A 26,671-nucleotide genomic window follows, 5' to 3' on the forward strand; every position below is an offset into this window, starting at 1 on the left:
AGTAAGAAATGTTCCAGTATGCCAAGAAAAAAGGACAGAGAGGAGCAGCAGGTTCCACTCTGGCAACTCAGAGAAGCTGATTCCTTGTTTTACACCAATGACTCTCACCTTCCTGCAGAAAATGCTGGAAATTCCTGAAAATTACCAGTCATTGCCATGAAATATTCCTGGAGTCCTCTGTCAGACTACCCTGTGCTCTCTAGAAAAGCTCCCACCACCAGCACCTGCAGAAATTCCCAAATTTTTGTTGTTACAGAGAAACCCTCTGGAAATGCTAGAATCCTTTTCTGGTCCCTTTTCTCTCCTCTTTACCCCTAAAAGCAGAAGCTGTGGGGGATGTTACCGCAGGAGAGGTGCCAGCATTCCTGGGGGAACCTGGATTTCCAGGCAGCTTCCAGCCCCAGCTCCAGCAGCTTGGCTGAGAGCCAGGGATGTGTAATTTCTGGAATATTTTCCAGTCAAAACTCTGATGTTCCCATCAAATAGAACTAATGCTGGATGTGCACAGGTCCCAGAGCATCATGATAAAGCAATAATCTCCTGTATGGAGATGGGAACAGGTAATTTTGGAAGTTCCAACTGCATTCCTCGTGCTTCCATGGAGGAATTCCCAACACATGGCTCTGAACTTTCAGCTCAAGGTCATTGATTTCTGTCACTGAGGACAGGACACCATGACCAGGAGTCCTGCCTGAGGTTAAGACAAGAAATCCAAGAGTTTTCAGCACCAGATGGGGTCTGGCAAGGTGTGAAATTAAAATGGGAGTCACCAAAAGTCAGGTCGTACCTTCTTGGATTTATTCCGGAGCGTGTATCCTCGGTACCAGCCTGGCAAGGCAAACACAGATATCTGTATTGAGTTATTTCCTGTTGACAGTAATTAAATACAAATTGTGATTCTCACCACCTTTCTACAACACCAATCTATTGATCTTCTCAGTTGGGATCCACTCCTGGCAAGACAGCTCTGTTTGTAGGAGCTGAGCTCCCTGCCCTGGCACAAATCCTGTTTATCAATCCTACCTTGGTAAGATCTAAAGATTGAAAGACAGAAGCAACAATTGTGCTGCCCAGGCCTCAAGAGCAAACGTCCCTGAGAGAACATTTCTCCCCTCTTTGGCACCTGGGTTTTAACCAGGATTTCCATGGAATGTGTTGGGTTGGGAGGGACATTAAAGCCCATCCAAGGAGATTATGTCCAGCTGAGTGGCAGCATCAAGAAGGCAAAGGGGTTTAAGGGAATAATCAGGCAAAGAAGAGAGGAGGGGAGGCTGGTTTCTCTGGGTTGTTTTAAAATTTTTTTTGGTGGATTTTTTTTTGGTGGTTTTATTGTTGGTCCCTCCAATATTCCTATATTTATCAAAGAAGGTTCCATAAAGAACCATGGATCTGACATTCCTCAATCATAAATTAGAGCCTAGAATGATTTAATTCAGGTTTTTTGGAGTATTTTTATATGCATGTGGTTTTATTTCTATTTATTTATTTTCTGAAGTGCAGCTTTGTACCCTTTCTCCAGCAATGGGGAGGTACCTCCACCTCAAAACCTCCAATATTCCAGTAATAAGTTAGGAGGAAAGAAGAAATTCCATTTATTTTCACAGGAGGAAAACAAGATTATCCATTGCTCATGGAGCCATGGATGAGGTCCTGGATTAGGGATGAGAAGATTTAGGTTCTATTTTTATCTAAGTTGTTATTAATTGAAGGGGAAAGCACAAATTACTCAGGGTGGGAGACAGAGCTCATGGAATTTACCAGGAAGGATTTCAATCCCATTTAACACGTTGAGCCCTTTGACAGCACAACTTCCTCCTGTTTCAAAGGGCCCCCTGGCCTTCCCCCCATTCCTGTAAAATATTTTGCAATCATTGCATAAAAGCACGTTGGGCCTGGTTGTGCAAAGCTGTTTCTGCAAGCACCTCATGCAACTTCTGTCGGAATTCTGCTCCCACCTTCAGTAATTTTATCCATCACTTTAACAGGAACATCAATCTTTGGGCAGTGGTCAATTAATTACATGATTTCTTCTTAAAAAAAACCCCAAAATCTGCTTAAATCTTCAGAGGAATGAGACTGTTTAAGTGTTTGAGTGTTTTCCCCAAGCAGAGACGGGCTAAAAGTGGAGAAAGGTTTTGCAGTTGATGATGACATGAAAAATTTCAGCTGCTCCAACACTCAGACTGAAATCTGAGTGAAAACAAAAATATGAGCAGACTTGCAAAGAAACAACTCAAAGTTTGGGGTTGTTGTTTTGTTGGGCTTTTTTTAGTTGATCAAGTCCTCAACTTTACCCTTCACTAAGTGGATTTTATGCAGCATGGAAAAGAAAAATCTAAGGACAAGACTCCAGTGATGATCAAGCTCTCCCCAGTGATGCAAGGCCAGGTCACATGTGGGACCACAAGGTCCCTGTTCCTCCTCCTGGGGGCCTGTCCTGCCCCACAGCACTCAGAGCATTGCTTCACCCTCCCCAGGGCTGACTGAAACCAGGAACAAAATCAAGGTAAACTTCAGCAGGAGCAGAACCTGCCAGGGGTCATGGTATGTGAGCACACATTCCTTCCACCCACAGCTCCCCTGAAATCCTACAGCTAGCAATAATAATGATAAATCCTGCAGATTGGAGAGATTCCCCTCAACAGCAAAGTGTCCTCCCAGCTCCCTGCTCAAGGACAGACTCCCTGCACCGGAGCAGCCTCCAAAGTCCTGGAGGCAGCAAGGTTCCTTTTCCAATCCCTGCTTTTCCTGCATTCTGCAGCATGTGCAGAGTGCTGAACCCTTGGCAGGCAGCAGGAACATGCACTGAGTGTCTTCTTGTCAGGGGAAGGAGAAATCTTGTCCAGAGCTCATGCCCCTCTGCAGGCAGAGACATGAGGGGAAAACAAAACCTTGCTCTGCAGTGTGGGACCTGAACTAACAGCCCTGGGATCTACAGTGGGCTTGGCTCTGTGTGTGTAAAAGGGAAAGGGATCCAAGAAAAGAGATCTGAGAGCTCTCAGGTGTCCTATACAGATTGTTACTGGCACACAGAAGCATCCCTGGAAGTGTTTCCATCGCTGGAACAACCTGGGATAGTGAGAGGTGCCCCTGCCCATGGCAGGGGGTGGGACAGAATGATTTCAATGTCCCTTCCAACCCAAAGCATTCAATGACTCCATGGACAGCTTGTACTGGAAATATCTGGAACCTTCAGTTCACACTGCTCAGCCTGTGGTTTCCCCTCTGAGCTCCTTCCCTATGCCCTTTGTCCAAGTTGGAGCTGCATTTCCAGGGAAGTCACCCCCTGCTGAATCCCTGGCACAGGGGAGCTGCAGGTCAGAAAAATGAATCAATTTCTCTGTGCTACCCCCTTATGTTATTCCCTCCCATGTTATCCCTGCTGTGTGTGATCCCCACTGTGTGATCCCCCTTGTGTTATCACTCCTTGTGTGATCCCTCCTGTGTTATCAACCCCTGTGTGATCCCCCCTGTGTTATCAACACCTGTGTGATCCCTCCTGTGTTATCAACCCTGTGTGATCCCCCCTGTGTTATCAACCCTGTGTGATCCCCCTTGTGTTATCAACCCTGTGTGATCCCTCCTGTGTTATCAACACCTGTGTGATCCCTCCTGTGTTATCAACCCTGTGTGATCCCCCGTGTTATCAACCCTGTGTGATCCCCCTTGTGTTATCAACCCTGTGTGATCCCCCCTGTGTTATCAACCCTGTGTGATCCCCCTTGTGTTATCAACCCTGTGTGATCCCCCTTGTGTTATCAACCCTGTGTGATCCCCCTTGTGTTATCACTCCTTATGTGATCCCTCCTGTGTTCCCTCCTTGTGTGATCCCTCCCTGTGTTATCAACCCCTGTGTTATCATCCCCTGTGTGATCCCCCCTGTGTTATCATCCCTGTGTGATCCCCCTTGTGTTATCAACCCCTGTGTGATCCACCCCTGTGTGATCCCCGCTGTGTTATCAACCCCTGTGTGATCCCTCCTGTGTTCACTCCCTGTGTGATCCCCCCTGTGTTATCATCCCCTGTGTGATCCCTCCTGTGTTATCAACCCTGTGTGATCCCCCCTGTGTTATCATCCCCTGTGTTATCAACCCTGTGTGATCCCTCCTGTGTTATCACTCCTTGTGTGATCCCTCCTGTGTTCACTCCTTGTGTGATCCCTCCTGTGTTATCATCCCCTGTGTTATCACCCCATGTTATCACCCCCGTGTGATCCCCACTGTTTCATCACCCCATGTTATCACTCCTTCTTGATCCCCCTGTGTGATCCCCACTGTTTTATCACCCCCTCTGTTATCACCCCCAAATCTTCCCAGGTGTACTCACCACCCAACTGCATCAGCCTAACTTGGAAACTGGGGCTTGGAAAACAAGAGGCAAAGCATGTTCAGAGCCTCAGCCCCAGTCTGGGTGGGAGGCATCTTCCCCCCCAAAAATGGCTCCACAGGGCATCTTCCCCCCCCCCCCCCCCCCAAAAATGACTCCACAGGGCACCTCCCAACCCCAAAAATGACTCCACAGGGCATCTTCCCCCCCCAAAAATGACTCCACAGGGCATCTTCCCCCCCCAAAAATAACTACCCAGGCAATCTCCCAAAAAATGCCTTCACAGGGCTTCCTCCCCCAAGCCCCAAAGAATTATTTTATAGGGCATCTCTCAACCCTCAAAAATGATTTCACAGGCTTTGCTCCAACCCCCAAAAATTGTTTCACAGGGCATCTCCAGCCCCAAAAAATTACACCATTTTTAAGGGCATGTCCCAACCCCTTAAAAAATGACTCCATGGGGAACCTCCCAGCCCCCCAAAATGACTCCACAGGGCATCTCCAGCCCCAAACAATAACTACCTGGGGAATTTCCCAGCCCCAAAGTGCCTTCACAGGGCTTCCTCCTCCCACCCCAAAGAATATTTTATAGGGTATCTTCCAAACCCCAAAAGTGATTTCACAGGGTTTGCTCCAATTTACCCCAAAATTATTTCACATGTTTCACATATTCCCATATTTCATTATTTCATGGGGCATCTCCAGCTCCAAAAAATGACACCACAGGGCATCTCCAGCTCCAAAAAATGACACCACAGGGCATGTACCAACCCTTCAAAAAATGACTTCATGGGGCATCTCCCAGCCCCAAAATGACTCCACAGGGCTTCCTCCTCCCACCCCAAAGAATTATTTTATAGGGTATCTTCCAACTCCCTAAAGTGATTTCACAGGGTTTGCTCCAACCCCCCAAAATTATTTCACATATTTCCCATATTTCCCATATTTCATTATTTCACAGGGCATCTCCAGCCTCAAAAAATGACAACACAGGGCATCTCCAGCTCCAGAAAATGACACCACAGGGCATGTCCCAACCCCCAAAAATGACTTCATGGGGAATCTCCCAGCCCCAAAATGACTCCACAGGGCATCTCCAGCCTTTCCTCCCACAGAGCCCCCGCCCTGGTTCCATGGAAACTTTTCCTCACTCAGGCTTGTGTGTCCAGATAAGAGCAGTGATTAGAGGAACAAAACCAGTTTTTATCAGCTCTAGTGGTGAGCAGGCAGCATTAGCATGAAAAGGAGCAGGAAAAGCCTCTTGTGAGAACATTTACCCTCAAAACCAGGCCCCCAGAGAGCTGGGGACACAGCTGAGAGCTGGGAACACAGCTGAGAGCTGCTATCCCAAAACCAGAGATTGAGAACGACACAAGAAGCTCCTCCCAGGCAGGCAGAATATCAGAAAGGGGAGGGTTTGAGGTGAATTTATGGGAAATTAGAGCAGACCCACAGCAGAGTCACCATCTCTGCATCTCCTCCTGTACACTCCCAACTGTCTGGCCTGGATTTCTGGCTGCTCTTGCTGGGAAAAGGCATTTTTGGTGCCCTGCAGGAATTCTGAGGTGCCTCAGCCACAGATTCCTGCTCCCCACTGGTGGCTCAGCATCTGGGAACCATCACTTTCCCCTCCACACATGAAAACATTCAAATCTTTCCCGAACTATTCACAGGCAATTTTCTCCTGACAAAGCTCCAAACTGGGAGATTTCAGGCCAAAAAAGAGGTGCCATTTATGTACTCATTCCCTGTTCCTGTCTCTGTTGAGCTGATTACAACAAATAGGGGTTAAACAATTATAAAAAAGTTCAAAATAGGGAGAAGAAAGTAAATCCCCCAAATTTTGGCAAGTGCAAGATGCCTCCTCTTCCTGAGGGAGTTCTCCTCCCCTTTCCCTGTGTCTTTTTGCAGAACCATGTCATAAATCAGTGATTTCCACAGGGTATTTCCCTTTTTCCCCTCTCCCCCACCATGATCACCCTCAGAGGGGTAAAACCACGGCAGAACCTGCCAGGACTGGGAGCTGCTCCCAGGGCTGAGGATGGGAAGGGAACAAAGGGCCAAGAACAAATTGCTAAAGGAGCAGCTCCCTGCTCTCAGTGCTGATCCTGAGCACAGAATCTTCACTCAAATCGATGCTATTGTTGAAAAGAATTGGATTTGTATTTTACCTTTGAGTTTTGGAGAGGGAAGCAGTGACCAGAGCATTCCTTAAAATGATTGAATGGCTCTGTTCCAGTCTTAATATTGAAATCGTTGTCAAAGAGTCAAATTTGATAGGGAGAGTTGAAACACTCAAGCATCATCTTAATCTTTAAATTAAGAATTTTGTTCACTCTGTGGTTTACATGAAGGTATTATGGAAAATGTCCCAGTGAAGGATGAGGAGAAACAGCCAAAAAAGGGCATGGAAGCTCCACAGCTGGAGCATTTGAAGAACATTTAATGCCAGTTTGTGATATTACAACTTAAAACATCATGAACTATGAACGAATCAGCCCTTCCCTCTCCTTTTCTGTCATCCACTCAGATCAAGAACTAACTCAGGTAGAAGCTAGGGGTTTTTTTAAATTATTATTCTTATTTTCCAGCAGGATCAGTTCATGATGAGCACAGGTGCCTGGCCTGGCCCAAAGAGGAGCCAAAGCAAAGAGGTGAAAACAGCAGTGAACAGCCAGAATTAAATGTTTCTTTCCCTTTTAGTGCTGCCTTTGAGATACTGGGGTGAAACCTGACCTTGATAAACTCTGCCTGGAACAGCACAGAGATGAGAAACCCTCTGCATTTCTGCATTTTAACACTATTTTAAAAATTAAGAGGCTACAGCAGCCACTACACACTAAATTTGTGCTTTGGGGTGTAACAGAAGTTGAAAATACAGATCTAAAATTTGAAAAATAATCTTGATTTGTTCCTACTTTCTTTCCAAGCCCCTATGAGCTGCACCTACCTTCGTACATCTCCAGGATGTGAACAGTGTCCCCCACCTGCAGGGACAGCTCCACGTCCTGCACGGCCTCATAGTTGTAGATGGCTGAAAATGGGGAGAAAAGAGACAAAACAGAACCATGAGGGAGGGAATCAGCCTTGGGAATGGGCTCTCAAAAGGCAGGGCAGGGTTTGGGAAAAGGAACAAAGGGATGAAGCCACCCTGGGTATGGAATACACTGGGAAAGGACAGCAAGTCTCCATTTCCAGATTTTATCATAGGAAGTATAACTAACAGACAACAAAGGGGGTTTTACCTTCCAGACAGGCCTGGGACACCTTCTGGGGAGCTGAACATTCCCAAAAATGTTCAGCTTTGCCAAAAACCTGCCCACAGAGTCACCACCACCTCAGGCACATCACTTCTGGAATTCTCATTTTTTAGCCTTTTTCAGGAGTAACTCCAGCATCAGAAAACATCAGAAATGGGATGCTGTAAGAAACCCCACCCCATTCCAGACCAAACCACTCCTTTCCAAACCAAACCACACTTTTTGCTGCTAAAGACTCTCCCCAGCCAAGAACCAATTTTAGCACCAAAACTTGGGATTCTGTGTGAATTTAATCCCTCCCAAAGACAAAGTTAAGCTGGATGCTTATGGGATTTCCAGGGGGAATAGGATTAAGTGCTGGAGTGCCTTTTCCTGGGACTTCTGCAGCTTCACTGGGCAAAGCAGAGCCCTCCCTGGGACCAGGTGAGAAAGTTTAAATGGAATTTCCTTTCAAACCAAGTAAAAAGACATAAAATCAGTGACATTTTTTTGCTGTGGTTCAAGGAAATGTCAGCAAAGCCAGAGCAGACCAAACCCAGACCACCTGATTTATTTAAAATACTGATTTAAGAATAGATCACATCCTAAATGCAGCAGTGAAATCTTCCCAAACACAAAGTTCCCATATTCATGTATCCCTGAGGAAATCCATTGGTGAACAACCACATTTGTTTTAAAGAAAGAAAAAAAACCAAAAACACCCAAACATTTTCAGAGGAGAATTCTTGAGACTTCCCAAGGTTTGTATTTGAGGAGCTCTGGACTGGAAATGAAATAAATAAATAAAAATCAGAAAATCAGAGCTCTTCTCCAGGAAATTCCCACGAAGTGCCTCCCATTCCCATGGGGGTGAGGGGCTCCAGCACAGCCTGGGGCTTTCACCACCAGAAATTCTCTCCCAGATCAGAGCTTTCTTCCAAATATTGTGGTGACAAACATCCCAGCAGGAGCAGGCAGGGGATGTGCATCCCTGCAGGATCCCTGCTCCCAGGCAGGGACAGCTTCCCCTGCTGCAGGCCAGGGTTTGTTCCCTGGGGCCCCAGACACATGGACAATGCTCTGAACCCATGATTTCCACAGGATCACAGGAATTTTATTGGATTTCTGCTCCTAAGAGCTGCTTCCACACCCACCTTCCTCTCCCTCCCCACAAAGGGGCTGCAAATCAGGATTTTGAAGCTGACTGGTGAGCTGGGTGTGTGGCTCAGACACCTTAAAGATCCAGAACTGGCCCAGAAGCAAAAATTCCATTCGCATTCTAATAGAAAAATCTGGATAATGTTCATGGCCAAAGCTGAACGAGAATGAAAAGTGTGGAGTAGTTTGGGTTGGGAGGGGATTTAAATCCCCTAACCCAGAGCCACCCCTGCCATGGCAGGGACACCTCCCCCTGTCCCAGAGGCTCCAGCCTGGCCTTGGGCACCTCCAGGGATCCAGGGCAGCCACAGATCCCTGGGAATTCCATCCCAGCCTCACAGGGAACAATTCCTGCCCAATATCCCATCCATCCCTGCGCTCTGGCAGTGGGAGCCACTCCCTGTGTCCTGTCCCTCCATGCCCTGCCCAAATCCCTCTGCAGCTCTCCTGGAGCCCCTTCAGGCCCTGCAAGGGGCTCTGAGCTCTCCTTGGACCCTTCCCCTCTCCTGGTGACCATTCCCAGCTCCCCCTGGATCCAGATGAGCATTCCCAGCTCCCCCTGGATCCCTCTTGTCCCCAGGTGAGCATTCCCAGCTCTCTCTGGAATTTCCCCTCTCCAGGTGAACATTCCCAGCTCTCCCTTCCCCAGGTCAGCATTCCCAGCTCTCCCTGGAATTTCCCCTCTCCAGGTGAACATTCCCAGCTCTCCTTGTCCCCAGATGAGCATTCCCAGCTCTCTCTGGAATTTCCCCTCTCCAGGTGAACATTCCCAGCTCTCCTTGTCCCCAGATGAGCATTCCCAGCTCTCTCTGGAATTTCCCCTCTCCAGGTGAACATTCCCAGTTCTCCTTGGATCCAGATGAACATTCCCAGCTCCCCCTGGATCCCTCTTGTCCCCAGGTGAGCATTCCCAGCTCTCTCTGGAATTTCCCCTCTCCAGGTGAACATTCCCAGCTCTCCCTTCCCCAGGTGAGCATTCCCAGCCCTCTCTGGGATTTCCCCTCTCCAGGTGAACATTCCCAGCTCTCCCTTCCCCAGGTGAGCATTCCCAGCTCTCTCTGGAATTTCCCCTCTCCAGGTGAGCATTTCCAGCTCTCCCTTCCCCAGGTGAGCATTCCCAGCTCTCCCTGGAATTTCCCCTCTCCAGGTGAACATTCCCAGTTCTCCTTGGATCCAGATGAACATTCCCAGCTCCCCCTGGATCCCTCTTGTCCCCAGGTGAGCATTCCCAGCTCTCTCTGGGATTTCCCCTCTCCAGGTGAACATTCCCAGCTCTCCCTTCCCCAGGTGAGCATTCCCAGCTCTCTCTGGAATTTCCCCTCTCCAGGTGAGCATTTCCAGCTCTCCCTTCCCCAGGTGAGCATTCCCAGCTCTCCCTGGAATTTCCCCTCTCCAGGTGAACATTCCCAGCTCTCCCAGCCCTGCAGAGGGGTTCCAGCCCTGGAGCACCCCCAGTTCCCCCCTGGCCTGGCCCCTCCAGGTCCCTGTGGTGCTGCAGGGCTGCTGCACCCAGGGATTCCCACACACAATCCCCACATGCCCCGGGTTTTTCTGGGACAATCACCCATTATACAAATAGCAGGCAGCATTTTTCCCATCAACTGCTGCCCAGGGAAAGGTGGGTGGACACAGGCCCAGCCTTCCTGCTGGGAACACAGAGTTAATTCAGCCCAAAGAGCAGCAGGGAGAACCCAGCCATCCCTTCCCCTTCCTGAAGATCACAGCAGCCACAAGACAGAAGCAACCCCTGCACTCCCCTTCCCTTCCCCTTGCTTGCTCCACCAGGCAGGTTTCACATCCCAACACGCAGCATTTACAACCTGGAGGAGCTCCCACATCAAAACAACCAACAAAAAAAGTCAATTTTATCTTTCCTTGCCCTGCCAGACTGAACTAAGCCAGAACAGAGGGTCACTGTCTGAAACCTCCTCCCTCATGCTTATGTACAAGATTATAAAAGACAAATTGCTGGCATATTTTCCCTGGGAATTTTGCTGGTTGTAAGTGATGTTTCCTGCTGCTGGAGTCAGAGCTGTCCCCAGCCATCCCATCTGCAGGGATTTGTGCTGGGAGCCCCCTCTGTGACCTCTCACTGACTTGAAAGGAAAAGGAAGCTTCACATCACAAACATGGGCATGGTGTGGAAAAATAAAACCCCTTCACTTAAATCCTGACGGAGCAGCAAGAAAGGAAGAAGGAAAAATAATACAGAGACTTCTGTATTCCAATTTGCAGCAATATCTGAAGTTAAGTCTTTTTGCTCCGAGCTAAACTTCAGCTGTGATTTTGTCCTTTGAAATTCACTTCAGAGTGTTGATCCTGCTCCTTTCATCATCCCAGATGAAAAGCAGCACTGAAATTGAGGAAATTTAATCCAAATAAGGAGGCAGAGGTGGAAAACATGAGCCTGGGATTGTTTAATGATCATTTCTTTGAGCAGGACTGGAGGCAATGTCTCGTGTTTGGTTTATGCTTCAGTTTGGTTAAAAGGTGAGGAATGTGTTTTCCAAGGGCACCCAGCCCATGGAATCCATCAGCATTGGAAAGGGCAGCAGATAATTCCGTGAACAGTTGATTTTATGGCATAGCCAGGGCCAGAATTGAAGATGAGCAGCAATTTTCATGCTCCAGGGCAGAGGGAGATTCCTCAGCGGGGCTGGAGGAGGAACCCCGAGGGCATTGCACAACCTGGGGCTGCTCTGCCCCAAATCCACCCCAAAACAGGGACTGCAGGAGTGGCACAGGAAACCTGGCAGAGCCTGGGCTCCCCAGGGCTCAGGCGGGCGGCTCAGGGAGCAGGTGTGGCCCTGTCACTGCCCTGGCCACAGGGCAGCCCCAGCACACAGCCCCGAGCCAGGGCCACCCAGCAGCACCCACAGGACAGGGCCCCAGCACCAGGCACAAAATAACAAGAACAATAACAATGGTACAATTCTACTGCAAGCAAAACCCCCAAAACACACTTTAAACCCCACCAGGCTCCTCTTGGTGCAAGAGCCCAGGGAGAAGCCTCAGTTTGCAAGAGGTCTGTGAGCAGCTCATGGAACCTGAGCTGGGGCTCAGGGGAACCAGGACAGATGTGGCATTTTCAGAGGGAATGGTTTCAAAGTGACAGAGAGGAGGTTTGGATGGGATATTGGGAAGGAATTCCTCCCTGGAATTGCCAGGGAGCTGTGGCTGCCCCTGGATCCCTGGCAGTGCCCAAGGCCAGGCTGGAGCACCCGGGACAGGGGAAGGTGTCCCTGCCATGGCAGGGGTGAGATGGGATGAGCTGTTAAGTCTCTTCCAACCCAACCATTCCATGATTCCATGTTTCTGTTAATTCCTAGACCCATTTTTCCCACAGATTAATTCCTTTTCAAGACTGCCCTAAAGGCCAAGCTGGGCTGAAATGCCTCAAAATGCAAAGAGAATGAAGCAGCAACCGTCACACACAATTTCTGTGTAACTCAAATCAGAAGGAAATGGAATCTTTCCCTCCATGAGAGCACTTGAAATGTGAATTATTGGCCTGGAAAACAGAGCCCCTGCAAGATCCATTATCTGTGAGTTGGCTCTGAACCCCCCTGCCCCACCCAGCACAAAGACACAACAACCCTGTCCAAATGCCACATCCTGCCCCCCCATCTGCCAGCAGAGGCTGGGGCAGCTCCCCAGAACAAAGGATCCCATTCAGGGCCCTGCAGGAACCCAGCCCCAGCTCATTCCATCCCTCAGCCCCACAGCCAAAGCCCACAGCCAGAACCAGAGTGATTTGAGCTCTGCTGCAGCACCCAGGAATGGCCTTTCTGCAGGACAGCCCTGCTTGGAGGAGCCTGGGATGGTCCCCAGTGCCAAGATTCAGCCAAAAACACAGTGGCTTTATTGAAAAAACAAGGAACTACCCAGGAATTCATTCTTCAGAAGAACAAAGTCTTTTTTATGTATGGAGCAAAAACATTCTGGTAACTTCCCAGGAATTTCTGTCTGACAAACTGAGAATGGCATAATTAAGATTTAGATGTCAGGGTACTTCTTCTGCTTAAAAAAAAAAAAAAAAAAGTAATTCATGGTTCAACACTGGGAAATATGGACATTTAGTCACTGTTACAGAAAAATTCCCACTCCTGGATGGTGGTTGCTGCCATTCAGATCGATTCCAAAAGTTCTGAGTGAGTGCTGAGCATCTGGGGTGTCAGTAACTCAGATTTAATGGGATTATGCAGCTGGAAATGCTTTCATTAACAGCCACCCTCAGACAGCAGAGTCCAGCCTGTGAGGAGCTGCAGGTAGACTCTCCCTGCCCAGGGAATGAGAGGCTCTTTAAGGCCCTTTCCAGCCCCAAACTCCCTGGAATTCTGGGGGTTTATGACTTCAGCACCTTGTGCACTCCCTGGTCCAGGCTGACCTCACCCAGTGAATGCTCTCCACATTTCTAAACTGGGTTATCTCAAAAATGAGCATGAAACCATCTGAGCAATGAAACCATCTGAGCAATGACATCAGCTGCCTCTGCAGGAGGATGGGACATGCCCTTTGTAATCTGGATGCTGTAACTGTGGGGTTTTACATTCACCCCCTCTTTGGGAACCAGGAGAAAAGCAGAAGAGCCACTGCCCTCCAGAGGCTTCCAACACTTCCACCCTCAGACTGTTCAGGAGCCAAAGCCAACTGAGCGTGTGCCCTGCTCACCTGCCCAGGACAAGGACTTGATGCACACTTGATCAAAGCCTGAAGGACTTCCCTGATTTCTCTGAATAATGGATTATCTTGGAGTGAGACAGGCGAACAATCAGAGGTTTTACTGTCCTGCCCAAAGAGCCCAAATGGAAGCCATTCCCAGATCTGGGAGCAGGGAAGGCTTTCAGCCATGCCCTCAGCATCTCTGGGCTAATCCTGTCTCACTCCCCATCCAGGGCTGGATCAGATCCTGGGCCCGATGGTTTAATCTCCTAAAGCCTGGCTTGCTTCAGGAAAAACAACCTCACAGCCCAGCCCATGGGAATGAGGAGGCTTTCCCAAGGTTACACAAGGCTCCCATGGGATGATCCCATGGCCTCTTATGGCTTTAAACATCCTGAACCCACAGGCAGCTCCACAACAGTGCTCTGGAGCAGGGACAAATGAGTCCCTGGATTTTAATTAGAGCTTCTCAGATCCAAATCAGGCAAACTGAGATCACTCACAACTGCTGAAGCACAAGATATCCAGATTGTAAGGAAAAAAAGAGATAATATCTGTATTTTCATGTCTGCAGAATCCCCATTCGTCACCTTCCCCTCAAATATTTGTCACAAAGTGTTTACACCAGGGTATCTGTGTAAAAATAAGGAATGTTCAGTTCTCAGAGTGCATCTGAACTGCACACAGGACACAGATACACCTTCAACACCCAGATTTGGGCCCAGCACAAACTGTTTTGTCTCTGAGAGTGCTCGGGGTGGAAGGAGCCAAACTTCAGCTACTCCTGTGCTCTGACCCTCACAGACACTCTGGTTTATTTTCCACCCAGTGAATACCCACACACAAACCTTTTGCTGTGTCATTTTCTTCACTGGCCTCTCCATTTCCTTTATTATTTTCACTCTGAAGGGCCCTTGGGGGTTTTAAGCTCAGATAAGGAATTAATCTACATGAGCTGTCTCAGCTTCTGTCTGGAGTCAGTGCTGTGAGCCAGAGGAGAAATAAATCAGTGCTGCCAGTGGAGGAGCCAGGCTGCTCCTGAATTTACAGCACCCAACCAGATCTAGGCCGTGATTTCAGAAAAAAGAAACCAACCAAAACACCCAGACCTGCAATTCCAGTCCCCTTGGAACACCAGGAAATGTTCCCTTTGCAGAGACACAGCTGGAAAAACAGCCTGGCCTCTCTTCACACCTCTGTACATTTTAGCAGGTCTGAGGCATCTCTTTATGGTGCTCTTCAAGGTTTGGCCAGGAAAGGTTGGGCCAGATGATCCTTGAGGTCTCCTCCAATCTGATCCTCCCTGACCCTGTGATTCCCCAGGCTGTGGTTTGGGAATGCCCCAGCTTTTGCTCCCAGTGCATCCCAGTGAGAGCAGCACATGAAAAGGGCAGATAAATAATGAAGCTTAGCCTGAGCACCAAACAGTTTTGAAGGCTGCAGTGTTCCAGGTCTGGTGATCCCTGCCAGGGTTAAAGGTGTTACTGTCCTCCAAGCCCTGCAGCTTTGCTCTGCCTCTTTGGGATCCCAGCACCAACACCCAGACTGAAGGATCAGTATGGTCCCAAAAATACATTAAAACATTTAAAATAATCACCCTGAGCCATGAAATTGCTCCAACATGACCACAGCACAAAGGGTTTTGCCACTGGTTTTGGTTTACAGGGGCAGAGCCTGGTTTGTGTTCAGCCCAGCCTGCTGGCCTCACTGCAACTCAACACACCTCAGCTGTGATGGTTTTCCTTTGTTCCTTTGGACAAAGAGACCTGGGAGAACACACAGCCATTCTTGGGGCTGTGCCCTCCACAAGAAGGAGTTTATACCCCACAGTACTGTGGCACTAATTCTGATTTAGTAACTGCACAGCCCTACCAGGGCTCGGAAATCCAACTCCACAAAAGCAACCTCTGATTTAATTCTCATTTTTACAGCCTGTGAAGATGCAGTGTTTGTTTACAACACCCACACAACTGCAACTGGATTTCACCAAGTCTGTCTGTAATTACCTTTTCTCCTCTGAGCTAAAAGTGCAATTTGTGCTTGGGTACTTTAAGTACAACACAGTAACTTTCCCAATAATAGTTTCAGGCAGATTTGTAAAAGCAAGACCCCAGCACTCCGTAAATTGGACTGCTCAGCTCGTTTCCAACTTGAAAGCGTGTGGCACTTACAAAAGAATTAATTGAATTTGCCACTGGCTTGAAATGACTGTCCCAGTTCTCACTGGGCAAAACATCAAAGCAGGAGGAGGAAAACTTGGAAATGCCCCTGCCCGGAGCTGTGAGTGCTCCCAGGCTGAGCTCTGCTGTTTGCACACTGCAGGGGCAGGCAGGGGCAGAGATGAGGGGGTTAAGGAGGGAAACATCTGGGCACAGGGTCCAGCTGTGCCTGGGGGCTGAACTGCACCAGAAAGGACCCCTGAGCTCAAACTTCAACACAACCAACAGCAAAGCCAGGCTAAAGCCGAGGAACCCCCCCTTGTCAGCTGCAAACAAAACCCACCTCAGTAATAGCTGGGAATTTGTAACAAGGGCTCCAACACCCTCCCTGCCCAGCCAGGGCTCAGGAGGAGGCAGAGCAGCTCTCCCAGTCTGGGAAAAGAACTCACAGCATGGCTCAGCCCATTTGGAGAAATTGGGGATTCAGTGCTGAGGAAGATTTTAGCTCCACTGGGAAAGCCCCTTATGTTTCAGAAACCCCAGGGCTCTCTGGAGCTGGCAGGGGTAACACAGGGAGAATTCCTGACATTCAGAACAATGGGATTGCAATTCTGCTCAGCCAAGGTGGACTTTGGGGCAGACTGACCTTCCCTGAATGGCCTGGGGCTCACTGATCCCATTCTGCAGAACAGAGCCCATCGGGGAACTGGCACTGCACAGACTGGGTCACAGCTCCTCATGTCCACAGAAAGGGGAATTCCAAGGCATTTTTCTCTTGCCACCTATCCCAGGTAACAAGAAATGGGGGAACAAGATTAAAATGAGGAGCAGGAAATTCTGGCAGGGAATGGTGGTGGTGGTGGGGGGTGTCTTACACTGGAAGCAAAAAGCCAAACAAGAATATTGATCCCTTTGCTGCCAGGAAGAATGAAGAACAAACTGCTCCAAAATTTGCAGTAAGTTTTAATTAACCTGCCCGAGATGCCAGGAGATGAAGAATTAAGCACTGAAGCCTTCCCTACTTTATTCCTTTACATCAAACTCTCAGCAGCTTGAAGCCCCCATGGCATTGTCAGAGCAGGAGAATGGAACTGCTGGAAGAATCAGGTGAAATAAAAAATAAAAAATTAAAAAAAAAAAAGCACTTTTCCAGAACTAACTGGCCACTACCTGCCCCTGACATTCTAAGCCACTCTCAGAACTTTGGAGCTGAAGCCATAAATGGCTTTATTGCCATGGAGGATCAAAGTTCCAGACTTCCCAAGAGCAGGAATCATTATCTCCACTGCACCTTAATGAACTTTTGGCTCAGACACAGCACCCTCCAGGACGAGGGGCGCTTGGATTGCACCACCACCTCCCAAAATTCAGTGTCAGTGAGCACAGAATGCTCCCACGGCACTGCTGGCTTTGGCTGTGTTCTGTGACACTGAGCCAGAGAATGAATCCTGTAAATGGTGCTTCCCCCTCTAGCCCAGGGAGATCTCCTTGGGAAGAACAGCTTGTACTGCACCAAAAAGACATTTTTTTATCATTTTAGCAACTGCTCCAACTAAAGCCCTGCAACATCATCACTTTATGAAGGTAACCACAGACTGCCAGCCCAAAAAGCTGTTCTGTAACTTGTATTTATGGGCTGGTTTTATTAGCACAGGTTTGCTGGCAAATGCACCCAAGTCCATGGCAGGATTTCAGGCATCAGCAGTTAAATGCACTGGACCTGAAACATCCCCTCAGCTCCAGCAGCAAGGGGGGAAATGTGTTTATGGCTGTGGGCTGACGTGGTTCTAAGCTTGGTCATGGCTGTGTCTTTAATGTCCTGGCAGAAATAGGAGCTTTTTTCTTTAAAAGCAATCGTTGAGAGAAAGGTCCTACCAGTCAAGTAAATGCAATTTAAAGAGCAAAAAATGTACATTTCCAATTGAAGTTTGCAGGTAGAAGGGGTGTGCATTTTTCAAAGCTGAACAATAAGGATTATTACACATGATTATAAAGAATATTATACATTATGCACTGTCACTGTTTCTTGACCAATATATTTATGTTTTTCTCAGTTCATGAGTGTTTACTTTGCTTTTCCTCTCTGTAACTCCCATTTGCAGTTGTGCTGGCAAACACAGTCCTGATGCCAGAGGAAGAACCACCAGAACAATCAAGAACTGGTGTGAAATTCAGCACTGCTCCCACACCCAGCTCTGGGGGAAGCTGGTTCCTAGGATCTCTTGCCACCTCAGCACAATTCACCCCCATCTAATCAGCAGGACAGAGCTCAGCCCAAGCTCCAGAAGCACCCAGCAGCTCTGGATGCCTCTTTAGAGCCTCCACAAAGGGTTTTAATTTTTAAAGAGATGAACTGTGGGACAGTTCCTGAAGGTGATGTCAGTCACAAACTCAACACAAGTCACAAAACACTTGGGGAAATATTTCTTTTCAAAGTAGGACTAAGATAAGGAACATTGACAAGTCTTGTTCATGGCAATGAGAAGCCTTTGAAGTCCACAGGATTAATTTCACAGGGAATGACTTCAGCAATAGAGTGGAAATCACCAAAAATAACAGAAGACAGACCCTGGCTAATATGGATTCTAAAAAAAATAGAAAGGACTATGGAAGCAAGAAGCAGTTCGGCCAAATTTCACATCAAATCAACTGCAGACACCGCAATAAAAGTTGGAAACTAGGTCAGAAATGAAGTGTCATCTGCTGGGAAGATTCAATTCTTTGCTGTTAACAATGCCAAGGGTTTGCTTTTCCCATTGGGAATTTTGCTGGCATTGCCATCAGCCAATTTTTAGCCATAAATGATAATAAAGCAGGAGAAATGAGCAGAGTGTTTGCAGGCATAGGAAGGAAGGTGGGTGCTGTGCAGCAGGAATGGGGGGATTGGCTTTTCCATCCTCTGGAGCAAGGAACCAGAGGCACAACAGGGGATGTGAGCTCCAAGCCAGAACAGGAATGGTGGGGGAAAAGCAAGGAGCAAGTTGAGACAAATATGGATTTTGCCCTAATCTGACACAATGCACAACTCCCAGCACTGAGAAGGGCTTTGATCCCAGACTGACTGAGGAGAGAGCTCTGCAGGTGCCTGGAACGGGACAGGGGGCCAGGAGCTGATGGCCCAGCACCCCAGGTGATGCCTCAAGTTTTAGCATTTCTATTTTCCAGATCCTGTGCTGCCTCAGTGCATCACTCTGAACTCCAGAGAGTGTCAGCTCCTGGCTTCACATTCTGGGCACACAAACAATCCCTCCATGCCTGAGATCCAGGGACACTCTGCTGCCTCAGGCCCCAAAAAGCATCAACAAAAGAGAATTGGGGGGTGCAAACTGGGGGGAAATGACTTCATTAGCTGGAGCTGTAATTGGACAATTAACCCCTGATATGTAAATGAACCAAACTCATACCTGTCTGAAAAACTCCTGACCCCTGTTCATCCTGGAGGCTGCTGACTGCCCAAGGTGTAGCTACTGAAGGCCTTTAATATTATTTATTATTAATAAATATTTATTAATTTTTATTAATGCTCTGTAATTATTATATTAATAATAAATATTTATTAATTTGTTGCTATTTATCTTATTATCTTATTAATAATTATTTATTAATTTGTTATTATTTAGCTTTAATTATCTTATTAATAATTATTTATTAATTTGTTATTATTTAGCTTTACTTACTATATTATTAATAATTATTTATTATTTTTATTATTTATCTTTAATTATTATATTATTAATAATATTTTTTATTATTAATAAATGCCCACTTTATTATCTAACTCTGCCTAGCCCCTGTTCTAGGCAGCCACTCCAAGGCATCACAGGAGTCACCACAAACCAAACCACAGTGAGCAGAGCTGGTTCTGCTCCATCAGTCACCCAGGGCTGCCAGGCCCTGCTTGGTGTTTGGGAGCTGCTGCCATTCCTGAGCCATGACTGGAACCAGCCACCAGTGGGATGGGACAAAGAAAAGACTTCAATGATTCTCCTCAAATAAAGCAGCCCAAGCTCTGCTCCTGCCAGCCAGGACAGGTGCCAGGGGTGGGAGAGGCCACCACAACCTGGCAGGGTGATGCCAGGATCATCTCCAGCTCCCTCCCCAGTCCCACCACACAAACTCTGTGGAACAGCCACACTGCCCCAGAAATGAGGGTCAAGGAACCATGGAATGGCCTGGGCTGGAAGGGACATGTGGGATCACTGATCCAGCCCAGGCCCTGCACACACCCCAAAATCCCACCCTGGGCACCCCTGGAGCAGTGTCCAAACCCTCCTGGAGCTCTGGCAGCCTCGGGGCCGTGCCCATTCCCTGGGGAGCCTGGGCAGTGCCAGCACCCTCTGGGGGAAGAGCCTTTCCCAAAATCCAGCCTAAAACCCCCTGGCCCAGCTCCAGCTGTTCCCTTAGGACAGTGGAATCCCCCCAGCCCTCCCAGGGCATCCAGGTGCAAGGCACCCCCTTCACCAAAATACAAATTACTCTGGTTTTCACATCTCAGGGCTCTTCCAAGCAAACCTCAGTTAATAATTCCTGATTCTGGAAGCTCAGATTTGTGTATTCATTGAACAATTGGTGCATTTGCAGCTCAGGCTGCACAAGGATGAATAAACACTTCACATCCTGTTGGTTCATAGTCAGAGGGGCCACAAGAACCTGGCGTGCCTGATCCATCATCACTGCAGCCACGGGAAAGCACCGGGCCCAAAGGCAGCACTGCCACCCTGCACTGCTCTGCAGCAGAAAGGGTCAGGAAAAGGGACCTGGCTGCTTGTTTACAATGGGTTTATTACAGACTCATTTAGGATTCCACAGACTCCAGGTTCTCTCACTCCATTAAGGCTTCGGGCCACAAAGTGAGGCACAGCTGATGAGCAATGACAGCATTGCTTTTACAACCCAGGTGTAGCACTGGAGGTAAAGTGCAAATCCAGGTTACTGCCAGCAGAAAAAGAAAGTAATTACATTATTGACTCCTTATGCTCTAAGTTAATAATTTTAAAACAAATAGATAAGAAAAGTTAAAAGTCTTAGGAATTCACTAAGGTGTTCCTTCCCTCAGAGCAGAGTTCTTTGACTGCAAGGAGACTTTGTGAAAGGATTTCTGCAAATAACGACTCCTTTTGGAGAGAAACACGTGACCAGAAGAGGTTCTTTTGTTCAGTGTGGCCCAAGAACTGATCAGCTTCTCATGAAGATGCTCTTTCAATCTGCCATCAGAGGTGAAGCCTGTGGCAAGGAGGCTCTGTCAGAGCCAGGGAGGAGATGCTGCCTGTGAGCTGCTCCGTGGTGTTTCTGTCCCTCCCCAAACCCCATCTGTCACTTGCTTGGGAATTCACTGCCAGGGAGAAGCTGCAAGAGCTGCAAGCTGCTTGTCTCTCACCTTTGCTTCCCTAAAAACTGCAATTCCCAGTTTTGCCCTCCCTGCTGCTGCCACTCCAAACTCAGCCCTCTGCCATCTGTGGGGAAGGGAGCCCCCCCAGCTTCAACCAGCTCAGGGCAGAATAAAACCAGCAAATCCACTGGAACTCACAATGCATGGATCTGTAAAATCAAACCCAGGACAGAAACCCTTCTGAAGGGCAGAAACCAGACAAGTGACACTGAATCACACAGCTGACTTCCTGGAATTCCCTACTACACTGCCATGGCTTCCAGGGTCACGTTTTAAATAAATCCAAGTAGTTCTACAGAAGTTTCCAAAGCAGAGACCACCAGCAGCTACCATCTGGGTGTTCTTTTGCAGAATCCCAGACTATTTAGGGGTGGAGGGGACCTCTGGAGTTCATCCAGCCCAAGCCCCTGCCCAGGCAGGGCCAGCTGGAGCAGAGGACACAGGAATCATCCAGGTGGGTTTGGGATGTCACCAGAGAGGGACATTCCAGGCCCTCCCTGGAGCCGTTCCACAGAACACGGAAAAAGTTCTTCCTCATGGTGAGGTGGAACTTGTGTTTTATTTTATGGCCATGACTGGGAAGGCTCTGGCACCATCCTGGCATCCTTTGGAGGTGTTTATATGAATTGGTGAGATGCCCCCTCAGTCTTTTCTTTCCTTTCTGAATAAAAGCTGTTGTTACACTTCATGCCTGGCTGGGATGTGTCACCACCCCACACAAGCCAGGGCATTCCCCTCCTTGCAGCCACTCCAGCACTGGTACAGTCCCAGCCCAAAAGCCCAAATCTCCCTCTCAAACCCCATCAACCCTCCCAGGTAACCCCAAACCATGAGAGCTGGGCCCTCGAGCACAGCACAGGACACACAGATAAGAAACTCACCAAGTCTGCAAACACCAAATTGACAAAATTACAGTGCAATGAGTCAAACATGGCCTGACAAAACCTCAATAATTCTGGCACTGCCTGTGGATCAACCTTATCAGTCCTGGCTGCAAATGAAACCCCAGAGCTGCAGCAGGACAGCCCCCATGTCACTTGGCCAAGAAAACACCTTTTTCACCCAGCTGATCACCCAGGAGTCACAGGGTACATCCCAGCACACACTTTTTGGGTGGAAACATGCAGGAAGAGGCATTTTTTCCCTCCACCCTGGTTACTCTCAGGCCAGTGCCTTTCTGGGAGAGGAGCTGTCACAAGGAGCAGCTGGCTGAGGCCAGCACGGAAAACTCACCCCGGAAGGTAATAAATAAAAGGGAAGTCAGAGGAGTGCCTCTGATTCATCTGCTGCCCAAGGCCATTCCGAGCTGGGGAACAGCTCAAAGGTGTGCTCAGAAAACACCAGCAGAGCCAATCACCCCGGCAGGATATGGGTTATCTGATCATCCACCAAAGTTTGGAAATTACAGATGCCCACAGCAATCTCAGCAGGCCATGTGCACACTTCCATGGATAAACAGCAAGAAACAAAGTTCAGGGTGTCAGCACTCCACACCCTGCCAGTTACCTGGAGAAACCAGATAAGGCTGTAAAATGTCTCTGCAGCTCCTGCGAGGAGCTGAGCTGCCTCCTGCACAGCCACGCTCAAGTGGAGGGGTCCCCCAGCTCAACTTGCTGTGAAAATCATGCAGGGTGAGGTTTTTCACCTTCAAGCTCACAGGCTGAGCACCCTCAGGGGAGTGGGGTGATGAACACTTTGCAAGCACGAAATTAGTAACTTTTTCTCACATTGAGAAGTCCAGTACTGAGCACCAGTGGCACAGAAGACCAGACTTACTAACACAAATTATCAAAAGCTCGCTGTGTCATAAGTGGCTTCCTGCCAACTGTTCCCTGCCCAATTCTCACCACCGACCTCAAAACTGTGGGTTTAAAACTCTCGAGCAAAGCAGAATTTTATCAGCAACACCACAGAGTTCTGTTCCTGTTAGACACAAGTGAGCCAGCACTCAGAAAAATCCTTTTAAACAGGGGACAGAGCAGGAGGTACAAGGTGTCAGTCACAGAATCATGGAATGGTCTGGGTTGGAACGTCCTTAAAGCTCCTCCAGTTTCACTTCTGCCATGGGCAGGGGCACCTTCCACTACCCCAGGTTGCCCAAGCCCCGTCCAGCCTGGCCTGGCTCACTTCCAGTCAGGCTTTCCCCATCGATGCCTCACCCTAAATCAAGATTTCCAGCCGCTGGCAAAGACATCACCCAGAGCCCTCAATCTGCCCGTGACACCCTCTTCATCCTTTTCCAGCCACATCTCCTTCCAGGCACACCAGCAGGCAAACTTTTTTCTGCTGTGCTAGAGCTTTTTTCAGTGTAAAACATGTTGGAGGAGGCAAAATGATAAAAATCAGCCCTGAACTTTGAGGGATTCCTGGAAGCCAGGGCTAGACACACACCCCGAGGGATTCAGGGAGCGGTCACTGCCCGACCGGGACAGGGAGAGGAGCCCGAGAGGGATTGGAGCGAAAGGAAAGGAAGAGAGAGAAGGAAAAGGAGGGGAAGGGACGGGATGGAAGAGAAGGGATGGGACGGAGTGGGAGGGAAGGCACGGAACGGGGGGAATGGGATGGGAAGGGGCGCACAGGTCCGGGGCATCCCGGCGGGCACTCACTCACCGACCCCGTACTTCTCGCGCTTGGTGGGGATCCAGCGGGCCATGCCGGCGGCTCCGGAGCTCCCGGAGGGTTCGGGGGGGACCGGGGGGTTCGGGGCTGCCTCAGCGCCGCGCCTCGCCCGCCGCAGCCCCGCGCTGGAGCCGCGGGCCGGGCGCCCCGGGCTGCTGAGCCATGCCCCGCTCCTGCCTCCCAAAGCCGATCCCAAACACGCTCCACAAACTCCCCGGCACACGCCCAACTTCACAGCCTCCTCAGCGCGCCGAGAGACGAGAGGGCGGGGAGAGCACGGCGGGACGAGGAGGAGGAGGAAGGAGAGAAAGAGGAGGAGGAAGAAGAGAAGGAGGCGGCTCTCCCCGCCCCCGGCATCACCTGCCCCGCACGGCCCCGCCCCGGCACCGGGACACGGCTGGAGCCGCGAGCGGCCCCGCTCGGGACTGGGGCGGGTCTGGGTTCGGTATCGCTGCCTCAGGGCTGGAGTGGGAGCGAGCAGAAATGGCCCCGCTGGCACTGGAAATGAGGGGATTATTGTCAGCCAGAGCCTGGGGGTCAGCCAGAGCCTGGGGGTCAGGGAGAGGTTGGACGTGAGGGAAAGGTTGGACGTGAGGGAAAGGTTGGGGATCAGGGAGACGTTGGGGATCAGGGAGAGGTTGGGGATCAGGGAAAGGCTGGATTTTGGGAAAGGCTCTTCCCCCAGAGGGTGCTGGCACTGCCCAGGCTCCCCAGGGAATGGGCACAGCCCCGAGGCTGCCAGAGCTCCAGGAGGGTTTGGATGCTGCTCCAGGGGTGCCCAGGGTGGGATTTTGGGGCATCTGTGCAGGGCCTGGGGTTGGATCAGTGGGTCCCTTCCAGCTCAGGATATTCTGGGGTTCTACAGAATCACGGCATGGTTTGGGTGGGAAGGGACCTTCGTGCCCATCTCATCCCAACCCCTTCCACAAGCCCAGGCTGCTCCAAGGCTGCCGTGCTGTTCAGAGTAACTCATTAATAGCTAAGAAAACAACGAGGTTACTGGAAAAGCACTCCAGGCATCTGGGAAATGTCACAGGGCCACACTTGACAGGAGACTCGATGTTCTAGAGATTGACTCGGCGCTCGGTGACGCAAAGCCCCACTCCAGGGCCAGGAGCTGCCACTCCAGGAAGGGCTTGGAGGTGAAGCACCTCGAGCTGGGGACACGGGGACCAGCTGAGCACGGCTGGGTCCTGCAGGGCCAGAGCAGGGCTGGCTGCATCCTGCAGGTGTGTGGGCTCTGCTGGCAAAGGTCCCGGCACAGGGGTGCTCAGTAACACCTAGAGAGGTGTTAAATCACATTGTTCACCCAGCCTTAGGGCCAAACTGAGGAGATCCAGGTTGTTCCCATCTCTCCGGGGCTGTAGTAACTGGATGTGGTCTGTATTAGTGCCTGTGGGGCTGGAGGGGACTTTAATCTTATCTCCTTCCAGCCCCCTGCCATGGACAGGACACCTCTGTCTCTCATGAAAGACAGCAGTGATTATTCAGAGTATTTTAACACCTGACCACTTCTTTAACTTCATTAAAGCACGAAGATCTGGAGAGTTCATCACATTTTTGATTGTTTTACACTGCAAGTGAGAGGTGGCAGGGCAGAGTTATTGCTCAGCTCTCAGGGTGCCCTGGGCAGATCGTTTTGGGTCCCTCTGATCCCAGCCTGGCGTGTTTAGGAAGTTTTCCATACTCCCTCCTCTCTCACCTGTGTTTCCAGTAAGTTCAGTTTTCCTTCCTCTTCACTGGCGCCTGGAAGGGCAGAGCAGCCTAAATAAGAATTAATTATCAGCAATTTGCTCTAACAAATGAACCCAAATAAAAGCCAAAAGTTGCACTCAGGACACTTGATGTCACTCTTAGGCACAGTCTCAGTGCACAGTGCCCTGGTTTTTGTAACAGTGGTGCTGATCTGGCACCCCAGGACAGAGCTGGGTTTGTCACACACACACACAGCATTACTGTCCCAGGATGTGCAGTCCTGTCACACCCAGTGTGCAGCAGGCAGCCAAATGGGGAAAATTAATTTATAGAAAATTGTGGAAACCCAGGGCACCACAGGGAAGGTTTTCCTGTCTGCTCTGGGGTGCCCTGACCCCCAGGGCAGCTCTGACTTTGACCTTCATTCGTGGAGAAAGTTTCCTGGACTTGAAGATAGACTGGAATCCACAAAAGTGTGAAATAATTATAGAGAGCAGTGCAGGTGGATCACTGGGTGAGAAATTGAGGTTTTGGGGTTTTTAGTATGTTGTGGATGGAAGCAAGATGGAGGGCACAGGGTGCTGTCCTGGGTTTCTTCTTCATGCTTCTTCTTCCTTCTTCTTCTCCTCCATGGGTTTGGGTGGCATTTTGTAATTGGGCAGAAAAGTCCCCATTGCAGCTCTTTGGGATCAGTTATTGGGTTAAAAGGGGAAATAATCCAGGTATCAGCTCTTTATTGGATAGTTTAATCTTGAAAGACCTTGGAACAAGAGATTGTTGGCCATTTTTGTGGTGCTTTTCCAGTGCACTGAGCCTGGTGTGGACAGCGTGCAAAACTTTAGATAAGATAACAATAAACAAGAACCTGAACACCCAAAAAAATTCAGTGCATCTCTCTTTCCTGACACAAAACAGCTCCAGGAGAGTCTCTCCCAAGAGGGGAGCCCCTGGGAGGGCTCAGCCTGAGGCTCAGAGGTCAAAAACCGACAGAAAATTCATAACCCCATTTACAGAAAATTCATAACCCTGACCCAAACCCTGCCCTGAAATGATGTCTGGGTCGTGTCCAAGGGCTGCTGCTGGGGAGATGCTCCAGGAGCTCAAGGTGCTCCTGAGAACTGCAGCAGCACCTGAGGCCTCAGCACAGTGTGGAGGGAGGGACAGAAGGAAGAGGAGACGAGATTTGCAAGCTGGAGCTGCTCAACTGATTTGTTATTTATAAAACACCAACTCAGCACAGCCAGCCTCACTCAGACATTGTTCTGGCACATAAAATCCTTGTTCTCGTGCAGAAAAAGCTGCAGTTCCTCTGGTTAAGGATTGAGTGGGGCCAGGTGGGTTTCCCTGGAGCTGGGGGCTCACAGAGAGGCCCCTCCTGGTGGGATGGGGTGTCCCAGCTGGGGGAACAGAAAATATTCATGGGT

The 26,671-nt window shown here is 49.3% G+C and overlaps 1 protein-coding gene across 1 annotated transcript in view; it reads right to left on the minus strand.

Moving 5' to 3' along the window:
- DOCK5 (dedicator of cytokinesis 5) overlaps nucleotides 1-23,776 on the minus strand; it is an 89,293-nt gene extending 65,517 nt beyond the window's left edge. Inside the window, exons 1-3 of the mRNA XM_077191721.1 lie at nucleotides 23,544-23,776; nucleotides 7,277-7,360; nucleotides 788-828 (exon numbers count right to left, since the gene is read on the minus strand). Of these exons, the coding sequence (XP_077047836.1) occupies nucleotides 788-828; nucleotides 7,277-7,360; nucleotides 23,544-23,586 (168 nt within the window). The 5' untranslated portion in view covers nucleotides 23,587-23,776. The remainder of the gene's footprint in view (nucleotides 1-787; nucleotides 829-7,276; nucleotides 7,361-23,543) is intronic.
- Nucleotides 23,777-26,671: the final 2,895 nt, after the last annotated feature.

Source organism: Agelaius phoeniceus, chromosome 30 (assembly GCF_051311805.1).
Source record: "Agelaius phoeniceus isolate bAgePho1 chromosome 30, bAgePho1.hap1, whole genome shotgun sequence".
Taxonomy (NCBI): domain Eukaryota; kingdom Metazoa; phylum Chordata; class Aves; order Passeriformes; family Icteridae; genus Agelaius; species Agelaius phoeniceus.